Here is an 11,729-nt window from a genome sequence, read left to right as displayed (position 1 = left end):
AGACCCCAAAAAGGAATCTACAGCAGAGATCCAGAGGAACCTACGAGACAAGGGAGCTCAGGGACTCCAGAAAGGTCTATGGTTAGTAACTTTAATGGGACAGGAAGAGTTAAAGTGAGAGACAGGCAGAGAGAGGAGAGAGAGGGAAAGACAGGATCCCAGTGTGTCAGTCTAAGCCTATAGCAGCAGAACTAAGACCTGGTCCAAGCCTGATCCAGCTCTAACTATAAGCTTTATCAAAAAGGAAAGTTTGAAGCCTACTCTGTCTGCCTCCCGGACCCTGACTGGTAGATGATTCCAAAGGAGAGGAGAGGCTCGACCTCCGATACTACTTTTAGAGCAACACATTTTTTTGTAGACGACCCAGAATGCATCAGAAATGATCAATATGCAGTTTGTCATCTCTGTTTCTTAAGGCTGTAACTCGTACAGTGAGCAGCTGTAAATGTATGAAGGTGTTAAACTTTAGAGTTCTTGGTCCACGTTCTCAGGGGGTCATGACCTTTAGCAGAGACCAGCAGCTGGAGTCTGCAGGTAACACAGCTGCAGTTAGTCTCCTCTGCAGGTCGGCCCGGTTCACCTGTGGAGGCAGGAGCTCAGAGATCCCTCAGGGGGCTCAGAGCGGAGCTGCTGCTCCTCATGTTTAAGAGGCCGGCTGAGACGGTTCTGGCATCTGATCAGGACGCCTCCCGGGTGCTTTTCCTCTGGAAGCTTTCTGGGCACGTTCAATTGTTGGGAGACTCAGGGCAGACCCAGAACACACTAGAGGGATTATGTATCTCGTCAGGCCTAGGAACGCCTCAAGCACCCCCAGGAGGAGTGGAAGAAAAGGTGCTGGGTACAGGGAGGCTTAGACTGACTTACTGTCCTGAGCAGACCTCTGATAGCAGGTGGAGGGATGATGTTTGACAGTGAGTGCAGGAGGTCCAGGTATGTATCAGTTAAAGCTCCAGGTTGTTGAGTTGTTCTTCTTTCAGCTGTCAGCAGCTTCTGGATCAGCTATAATCAGGTTCAACCTCTTATTGTTGCTGCTTCATTCACATGCAGGAGGCGCTGTGAACGTTGGAGCGTTACCAAAATACTTAATGCAGGATTGTAGCTTCACTTGATGTCATTTCTGCAGAGTTTAGTAAAGGAGACGAAGCAGAGGGATGAAAAGAGAGAGAGGGAGCGTTACTTGGTATGCATCGTACGTCTCTTGACTTCCTGGATGTCTCTTGATATCGTCGCCTTCTCCTTATTTTGGGGGAAACTTTGCAAGGACGGAAAACAAAGAATTAAAAACGGAGCTGAGAGCGAGTGACCTCCTCAGAAACACTCCTCTGTTATTGTGACAGCTGTTTCCTTGACGACTGATCACACTGGAGCGGCACTTAGTGTGGCGTGACGGCGTCTGCCCGCTGACGGACAAACAAACACACGAGCACATCAATTTGCTGGATGCTGTTGCCATGGTCACAGCTATCTCCCCCTCCGCCGCCTCCACGTTTAGCACCGCCGCTTCAGTCTGGAGTGATGTAAACAGGAAGTCTCTGCGAGCTGGGTGGATTATGGTAATGTGTCGGAGGCCAGGAGCGTGATGGAGACAGAGATGAATGTGTGGAGGTCGGTTGCGTTGGATCCGAAGAAGATTATGGAAATATGAAGGTCTGGAATTCAGACTCTCTCCCCGCTCTGAGAAGATTTAGAGAGTCTTATCTGAGGCAGATTAACTTCCTGTGGAGGTCCGTCTCTCTCTCTCTCTCTGAACCCGCCTGTCTCTGTCTGTAAATTAAAAACACACCGCAAACCGTTTCAGCACGAGGACAATAAATCCCTGGCCTCCCTCGCCGTGCGTCCGTCTCTCACTTTGACTGACAGCTCTTCAGCAGAGGTCAGAGCCGGGCAGCGGTGGGTGTGAAGTCATAAAAACTCTGTCTGTGGTTTCTCTCCTCTCTGCTGGAAATCAATAATCAGAGTCAAAACCGATAAAACCAAGTCCACTTCCTGTCCTCGACTCCCCCTCGTTAATATTCATGAGCGGTGGGTGGGGCTGAAGGTCGGCACTGGAAGCAGGTGAGTGCCTCGCCCCCCCCGCCCCCCCCCCACCAAAAACATCATGAATGTTAATGAATGCACAAAAAGAGGCGCATTAATATTCATGAGGCGCTGGATGTAACCTGGGCAGCCGGAGAGCCGCGGTGGCATTTAGAGGCCAAGTTTGTCCTAATGTGTTCATACTGTAGTTTATTCACACACACACACACACACACACACACACACACACACACACACACACACACACACACACACACACACACACACACACACACACAGAGAATCACACACACACACAGAATCACACACACAGAATCACACACACACACACACACACCCTGCAGTGAGACGGAGGGTTAAAGATCAGATGTAGATTAATATCTGTCTTGGAATCGAATAAATGTCCCAGAATGCACTTGGAGACGTCTCAGAGTCTGCACTCATAAAAAGTTTAGAGTCCAGAAAGAGACGACCTGTGAGAACTGATTCTGTGTATGGAAGGCCAAACCGGCCAAAAGCTCATTATTCTGTGAGGCTGAAAGATGTTCCTCCTCTTCTCTACAGCGCTGCAGGAGCTTCATTCGTAAACACAGCTCTCCATCATGACGTCACATCCTCTCTTTAAATACATCTTCTTCTTCTTCTGTCTCCGTCTCTCAGGGCCGGGTACCTCCCACAGGGCGTTCCCTTGCAGCTGATTGGCTACCTCCCAGAGGAGCCGTCCTTCCTGCCGTGGCACGCCGCCAGCCGAGCGCTCTACCAGCTGGACAAACTGCTGGACCGCACAGACGAATACAGCCTGTTCAGTGTAAGTGATCAATCAATTACTCAGTCAGTCAGTCAACCAGTCAGTCAGTCAGTCAGCCAGTCAGCCAGTCAGTCAGTCAGCCAGCCAGCCAGCCAGCCAGCCAGTCAGCCAGTCAGCCAGTCAGTCAGTCAGCCGGTCGGTCGGTCGGTCGGTCGGTCGGTCGGTCGGTCGGTCGGTCGGTCGGCCGGTCGGCCGGTCGGTCGGTCGGTCAGCCAGTCAGCCAGCCAGCCAGCCAGCCAGCCAGCCAGTCAGCCAGTCAGCCAGCCGGTCGGCCGGTCGGTCGGTCGGTCGGTCGGTCGGTCGGTCGGTCGGTCGGTCGGTCGGTCGGTCGGTCGGTCGGTCGGTCGGCCGGTCGGTCGGTCGGTCGGTCGGTCGGTCGGTCGGCCGGCCGGCCGGCCGGTCGGTCGGTCGGTCGGTCGGTCGGTCGGTCGGTCGGTCGGTCGGTCGGTCAGCCAGTCAGCCAGTCAGCCAGTCAGCCAGTCAGTCAGTCAGCCAGTCAGTCAGCCAGCCAGTCAGTCAGTCAGCCAGCCAGCCAGTCAGTCTCAGCTCCATGTTAGCAGGATAATCTGTCTCTACAGCTCTGACAATGGTCTGTGTCTTAATTAACTCTACTGTGTGTGTGTGTGTGTGTGTGTGTGTGTGTGTGTGTGTGTGTGTGTGTGTGTGTGTGTGTTACAGGACTACGTGCTGAAGCAGGTTGCGTCCCGCTACCATCAGATGGGTTGGCCGACAAACGTCCCGGGCAGTGAGGGGAACATCCTGCAGGCGTCCTACCAGACGGAGTAAATCCTCTTCTCTTTGATATTCATGAACGACACGGAGACGTTTTTAACCACGTGATAAGTTAATAACCATGGGCTCTGACATCAGCAGCACTTTGGATGTTTCTGTTTCTGAAAAGCATGCAGAGTGAGAGATCTCTGAAGTCCTCTGGTTTCTGTTCGTTTTATCGTCTGATGGATGACTCGGCGGTCGTTGAGATTTATCGGCAGTACGGCGGAGACATCGCTCTGATCTGTAAACGTCTCTGAGACTGAGGGGACGCAGAGTCTCTCTGTTTACAGTGTTTGTTAAAGAAGTCCTGTCCTCTTTTATCTGTGCTCACACTCACAGATGAGACTGATGTTTGTCCTCCAGACTGAAGCTTCCTTTGATGATGTGTTTTTATGGCGTCTGCGTTGATAGAATGAAAGAATGCTAACATTAAATATTGAAAGTTGTCCTCCGCTCTGTTTCTTCAGGGAGCTGCAGAGGGAGCTCATCATGTTAGCCTGCAGCTTCGGGAACAAGCAGTGTCACCGGCAGGCCGTCGCCTACATCTCTGACTGGATCTCCAGCAACAAGAACAGGTAACACACACACACACACACACACACCTGGAGTTTTACACTCAAAGGTGCAGGTTAACATGTCCCACTCAGCGTGAAGACGAGGACTGGACGTCACACTGGGGACGCCACAGTGTGAGGTTCTAAGTATCTGATGATGATGATGGAGACTCACACCATGATGATAGTTTTTACTCTCTTCACCCGTCATCATCAAAGTGACCCGTTAGCTTACAGAGAACTAGCCGTCATTATCTGCTGTGCTCTCATATCAGCCCCCTGTATGCAGGAATGAGGAAATGATGTCAGCAGGAAGAAAGGTTATTTAAAGTCACAGAGTTTGAGTTCATCCAGCTCAGGGTTCAGGATGGGCTGCTTGAGTTCTTCATGGACTTTGATTTGTAGAAAACGTCTGGGACTTTTGATTTCTCGTGTGTTTGGAATGTGTGTGTGTGGAGTTTATGTTTTTGGAATTTGTTTGAAATGTTCTGTGAATTCTGGAACATTCTTTGATTTATGGAACATTCTTTGAATTCCAGAACGCTCTTTGATTTCTGGAATGTTCTTTGAATTCCGGAATGTTCTTTGATTTATGGAACATTCTTTGATTTATGGAACATTCTTTGAATTCCAGAACGCTCTTTGAATTCTGGAATGTTCTTTGTATTCCGGAATGTTCTTTGATTTATGGAACATTCTTTTTATTCTGGAATGTTCTTTGAATTCTTGAACGTTCTTTGTTTTCTGGAACGCTCTTTGAATTCTAAAATGTTCTTTGATTTATGGAACATTCTTTAAATTCTGGAACATTCTTTGAATTCTTAAACACGCTTTGAATTCTGGAACGCTCTTTGAATTCTTGAATGTTCTTTGAATTCTGGAACGCTCTTTGAATTCTTGAACGCTCTTTGAATTCTGGAACGCTCTTTGAATTATTGAATGTTCTTTGAATTCTTGAACGCTCTTTGAATTCTTGAACGCTCTTTGAATTCTTGAACGCTCTTTGAATTCTTGAACGCTCTTTGAATTATTGAATGTTCTTTGAATTATTGAATGTTCTTTGAATTCTTGAACGCTCTTTGAATTCTTGAACGCTCTTTGATTTCTTGAATGTTCTTTGAATTCTAGAATGTTCTTTGAATTCTTGAACACTCTTTGAATTCTTGAACGCTCTTTGATTTCTTGAATGTTCTTTGAATTCTAGAATGTTCTTTGAATTCTTGAACACTCTTTGAATTCTTGAACGCTCTTTGATTTCTTAAACGCTCTTTGATTTCTTGAATGTTCTTTGAATTCTAGAATGTTCTTTGAATTCTGGAATGTTCTTTGAATTCTGGAATGTTCTTTGAATTCTGGACCGCTCTTTGATTTCTTGAAAGTTCTTTGAACTTTTGAAGGTTCTTTAAATTCTGGAATGTTCTTTGATTTATGGAATGTTCTTTGAATTCTGGAACACTCTTTGAATTCTTGAATGCTCTTTCAATTATTTAACGCTCTTTGAATTCTTGAACTTTATAAAACTTGTTTGGAATGCGCTCTGATTGATGGAACATGAGTTTCTGGAATGAGTTTGGAAGTCCTAGAAAGCCCTCGTTATTCTCAGAGGAGTTTTGATTACTGGAATGAATTGTGATGACTGGAATATGTTTTATTTTCTGGAATGTTCTTTGATTATTAGATCTTGTTTTGATTGCGCTTTGATATCTGGAATGTTCTTAGATGTTTCAGAACGCTCTTTGAATTCTGGAATGTGCTTAGATTTTTTTTTTATCCGTTTGGAATGCGCTCTGATTGATGGAATATGATTGAATTTCTGGAATGAGTTTGGAATTCCTGGAAAGCCTTTGTTATTCTCAGAGGAGTTTAGATTTCTGGAATGTTCCCTGATGTTTCAGAACGTTCTTTGATTATTGGATCTTGTTTGGAATGTGCTTTGATATCTGGAATTCTTTTAGTTCTGGAATGTTCTTTGATGTTTCAGAATGTTCTTTGATGTTTCAGAATTTTCTTTGATGTTTCAGAATGTTCTTTGATGTTTCAGAATGTTCTTTGATGTTTCAGAACGTTCTTTGATTATTGGATCTTGTTTGGAATGTGCTTTGATTTCTGGAATGTTCTTTGATGTTTCAGAATGTTCTTTGATGTTTCAGAATGTTCTTTGATCAAAGCTAATGACAGAAGCACACGGATCAAGGCAGCAGTGATTTATCAGCACTGGGAGGTACAATGACTGATCATGGAGTCTGGTGTTGATCCAGTGACTTCTACTGGTTAAAAAAGGATCTAGCTCTGTGACTTAATTATAAATATCATCAGTAATGTGTCAGACTTTAGTAAACCAGTCTGAGGCTGTCAGAGGGATAACACAGATCTGTTAGTCGACCTTATTGATGAAGAAGATTTACTAACAGGATTAGGTTGCAGCCATTAAAGCCTGTTTCCCTCCTGCTGACTGAAAGGAGAATCCAGAAGAGTTTCTGTCTCTGAGTCAGTTAGACCCTTTGATTTATGATAGTAACAGTAACATCAGGTTTATGATGTTTTAATTGTTGTTGTATTTTAATGCAGACTTCATTAAGTAGGAAGTCACAATGTAAAGCTTTAACTCTGCAGCTTAAACCCAAACAAACAATGAGCTCCTAATTGTTCCTCCACACTCCATCCCCTCTTGTTCCACATTGATCCCTTGTATATTTGTATTCCTCTTTTTCCTCCCTCCGTCTGTCTGCCTCTAACTTTTCCTCTTTCATGTAGCTGCTGGCTCTCTGGCTCCCTCCGGGTCCTTAACGAGATCTGCAAAATTAGATTTCAAACGGCAAATTAAATAGAAACAGATGCTGGTGTTCTGCAGAGGACAGCAGGGAGCTGATGATAAGAGGCGTGCTTAAATTAAAAAAACAGTAAATTAAACACTCTTTCACTCTGCAGCCGGCAGGTTTTCTGAATGAATCAACAGAGAAGTAACGTCTGTGTCTGTTACTAACGTCTTCTCTCAGAGTTCACAGCCCACAGTCACATCCTCCTCTACTTTCACCCCTTTCTCCAACTCCTCCCTCGCTTCTCAAAGTGAAGTTGTGTACAGAGCTCAGCGATGAGGGAGCCGCTCACATGACGGACCATATGGCAGCGTTTTGGAAAAGCTCCATTTTCCTGTCCTCACTTTAAAACAAGCGCAGCTTTCTAAATTCTGAGGAGCAAATTAGTCAGCGCTCCGTTTTCAGTGGTGGGAAAGAAGAATTTAAATCCACATTCATGCCGGATTAATCCCTTCAGGGCAGCGATTTTTTAATATTTCATGCTCTATTCATTGATTTTAATCCCATCTCCAGAGCACATGTATGTGGATTTCCTTTTCTCTGTGCTCGAGTATTAATGACTAATCTCTTTATTCAACAATAACTGGAGTTCAGTCAGGAGGAAGTTCAACTCTATTACCAGCAATACAAAACAACTAATGTGAAAGAGTTAGACTGAAATATTAAATACATATATACTATATATATGTTTCTTTTTCACAAACAGATCAGCACAACATCAGTCTGAACATCCATCATTAATGATATGAACCAAACAGACAGATCTGCAGACACAGAGTCCATGTTTGCATGAATTTTCCTTTTGTGGACTGAAGCAAACAGGCCGGGTATTACAGAGGAAAACTCTCCAGAGTCAGAGTCAAATATTCTGAAATATCAACACTTCTTGGTGTTTACTTTATCTTATCAATTAACTTAATCCTATGTATTTAAATAATCTTTACTATATAAATTCTTTGTTGTGTAATACGTCACTTAAAGTGTAGAAGTCCAGTCGAGTGACAGTTTACTCCTTTAAGGCTGAGCAGAAGAAATAAAGGAGAGGAATTAATAAATATACAGAATAAAAAAAACAAAGAATTATGTAGTTTTTAATAACTCAAAATATAAATATACTAGTATACCATATAATATAATATTTATAAATATAGTGGAAATAATTAAATATAATTAAAATGCTGAAAAATATCATATGAAATATTATTTTGTCTTCCTTTTTTAATCCTTATTTTATTTGTTAATATACTTACATATAAATCAAAATATTTAGATATTACAATGTTAAATAATACATAAAAATCAAGTTGAATGAATTAAATATATTGAAAATGCTTACAAATATTATTTTAAATATCATTTTCTCTATTGTTTTTATTTTTATTTTATTTTTTAATAAACTTACAAATAAAATAAAACTATATAGATAATACTTTAGTATATAATATAATTTAATATATAAAAAATCAAGTGGAATGAATTTAATATAATGAACATGCTGACAAATATTGCTTTGAATATAATTTTCTCTTTATTTTTTTTATTTGAATTGTATTTTTTAATAAACTTCCATAAAGAATAAAAATGTATAGATAATATAATATAATATAAAATTAAGTGGAATGAATGGAATATAATGAAATGCTGACAAACATTATTTTAAATTGACTTTTTTATTAATGGATGTATTTTAGGTTGTTTCTTTCTCTCTATTCATCCCTCCATCTGACCCAGTTTTAAATGACCTGCCTCCCTGACAGAGTGAAGGGTGGAGGAGGCGTCTGACTTCCTGTATTTAGACTTTAATAACTCTGATCACTCTCAGCCTCTCTCTCTTGAATCAGACGTCAGCTCTGCATCACTCCCTCAGCTTTAAATCAGTGATAAGAGACCCCTGCTGTCATGTGACTCCGGCTAATATTACATCTCCAACACAGAGCGTGATCACCGCAGGGCACAGCTAATATTTGAGCTCTGCGTCCCCCTGGAATATTAATAAAGTCCTGCAGGGGGATTGCTTGTAAATGAAGCGTCTACTCTGTATTTATCTTGGTGTGGCTGCAGCCGTTGATGGATTAACCTGGTAGGGGGTAACAGGCAACAATGCACTGCTGGACCCAATTAACCCCCGTGTTACTCCCTGCTATTGTGCATTGTGTTCAGAATTTCCATCCTTAAATAAAACCTGGGGGGGTCAGCGGCTCCGTGCTTCATCATATTTTAACCTGGGAGCTGCGTCATGTCTGGATGTCTGTGCATTACTGATTCTGGTTCTATAAGCTGATGAAGTCAGGGGACGTAGTTTGAGGTTTCATGGACCGTGTAGTCTGAGGTGTTGGACTTTCATCCATGACACCAGGGTCCAGATCACAAGAAACATACAGAGAGGATGACAGGAAGTGAGGAGGAGGAAGAGTTCCAAGATCATAAACTGTAGTGAGATCCAGCTGAGTTTAAACACCTGACAAACTCACCTGAGGCCGGGCGGATGCAACAAGAGGACTGAGGGTTTTCCATGAGGACGGCTTTTAAGGATGTTTGAACTCTTTGAACTTCAGTCCTGTTCCACCTTTTATCTTTTCTTTTTGTTGCACTATTCGTGCAACTTTGAGAACATCACCTGGGAACACTTTACAGGTGTCATGGCAACTTAAAGCAAAAATCTGGAAAGGGATGCCGACATAAAATAAAACAGACTGATGAAGTGACGGAGAGAGAAAAGGTAGATAGAAAGGTTCTGAACACCAACAAATAAAGGAAATAAAAAGAAAGTTTGAAGCAAAAAAACAACAAAAGATAAAAGAAAATATAGAAATATAAAAATGTACAATATATAAATATTAAATGTAATAATAGAAAAAAAGGAAGTATAAACATAGAGACATATTAGATATAAGATATGAAATATAACATATGGTATATAGACATATAGAATATATTAATATAGACATTTAAAAAATATTTACAACAAACATAAAAGGAAAAAAGAAATATAAAATCAAAAAATTTAATATAAACAGAAAGTATAGAAATATGAAAAATATAAAAACATGCAATATAAAAAAATATTGAATTTAATGATATCAAATATGAAAAATAAAAATACAGAATCTAAAAAAACTAAATATGAAGAAATAAAATGTAAAATATTAAAATAAAAAATATGGAAGTATTAACATGTAGACATTAGATATTATATATGAAATTTAATATATGATATATAAATATAAACTATATTAATATAGGCGTATGAAAATATTGACAAAAAAATATAAAATATAAAAATGTGCAATATATAAATAATAAATTTAATAATAGAAAAAAAGGAAGTATAAACATGTTAGATATAAACTATGAAATATTAAATATGATATATAGACATAAAGAATATGTTAATATAGAATATGAAAAATATTGACAACAGAAATATAAAATATAAAAAATAAATCTAAAATAAAAAATAAAAAATAAACATATAAAGTTTATAAATATAAAAATATAAAAGCGCACAATAAATTAATATTACATTTAAAAATAGAAAATATAAAAAAAAATACAGAATATAAAAAAGGAAATATAAAGATCTAAAATGTAAAATATTAAAATAAAAAATATGGAAGTATAAACATATAGACATTTAGTATTCCATATGAAATATAAGATATGAGAAACATATAAAATATATTAATATAGACATATAAAAATATTGACAACAAAAATATAAAATATAAAAATATATAAATATAAAAGTATGAAATCCTGGCAGTGATACTAATTTGAATCATCCCTATCAAATAAACTGTATAAATAAAACATAATTAAAATACAAAGAGTTATGTAACCATCATGAGTTTATAAAGGCTGCTTTGTTTGTTTGTTATTGTTTATTCACCAGGATTCACTCTCATGCTCTCACCAAAGGAGAAAAACAAACCGGTCTCAGGGTTTAGATTACACAGCAGGGAAACATAAATATGAATCAAATCAAATGTAAACATATTTCCTGTCCTCCCTGAAGTTTGACAGAAGACAGGTAAACAGTCTTCTAATGAGGAGCCGTGTCGCCCTGAGTTTGTTTGTTGTCTCCCTCAGGTACTAAGAGAAAAACATCAGGGAATCAGAGGAACAAAGAGGAGCTCATACACCTACAGCTAGCTTAACTGCTGCATCCTTAAAGACTGAAGCTTCATGCTAACACACAGAGGAGTCTCCATTAACAGGCTAACAGGAAGTCCTCCGTTGTCCCTTTTTACAGGCAGCCAATGAAACCACTCAAACACGCTATAAACATGTAGAGTGTTTATACTTAATGATGCACCGAGGAGCTCAGTGTCCCCCTGCAGAGCTGCAGAGACTCTTTATGGATCTGACTTTAAAACATTTCTGTCCATTAAATTCATATCTTGAAAAATGAGTTTGGCCAGCTGCTCCCAGCGCCTCAGGAGCTTTGCTGCTGAACCGACAGCTGCTCTAAAGGACAGGCACAGAGTTCCAGAGGTCAGAGGCGATGTGGAGGGAAAGACAAGATACTTCAACAGCAAGGATTCAGAACTGATGGAGTCAATCAACCTTTATTTATAAAACACCAATCACAACAAAAACACAGGACTCAATCTGATCTCATCTTAATCCACCATGAGCAGAGACCGGATCAGATCCAGTCCCCTCTTCCAGACAGGACTCAGTCTGATCTCATCTTAATCCACCATGAGCAGAGACCGGATCAGATCCAGTCCCTTCTTC

General features: G+C 40.4%; 1 protein-coding gene across 1 annotated transcript in view; it reads left to right on the top strand.

Moving 5' to 3' along the window:
- The first annotated feature begins 2,601 nt into the window (after nucleotides 1-2,601).
- Nucleotides 2,602-11,729, top strand: part of LOC117809060 (thyrotropin-releasing hormone-degrading ectoenzyme-like) — a 30,657-nt gene continuing 21,529 nt past the window's right edge. Inside the window, exons 1-3 of the mRNA XM_034678756.1 lie at nucleotides 2,602-2,845; nucleotides 3,524-3,627; nucleotides 4,087-4,194. Of these exons, the coding sequence (XP_034534647.1) occupies nucleotides 3,563-3,627; nucleotides 4,087-4,194 (173 nt within the window). The 5' untranslated portion in view covers nucleotides 2,602-2,845; nucleotides 3,524-3,562. The remainder of the gene's footprint in view (nucleotides 2,846-3,523; nucleotides 3,628-4,086; nucleotides 4,195-11,729) is intronic.

Source organism: Notolabrus celidotus, unplaced genomic scaffold (genome assembly GCF_009762535.1).
Source record: "Notolabrus celidotus isolate fNotCel1 unplaced genomic scaffold, fNotCel1.pri scaffold_219_arrow_ctg1, whole genome shotgun sequence".
NCBI classification, from domain to species: domain Eukaryota; kingdom Metazoa; phylum Chordata; class Actinopteri; order Labriformes; family Labridae; genus Notolabrus; species Notolabrus celidotus.
This window is presented reverse-complemented; position numbering and strand designations above follow the sequence as displayed.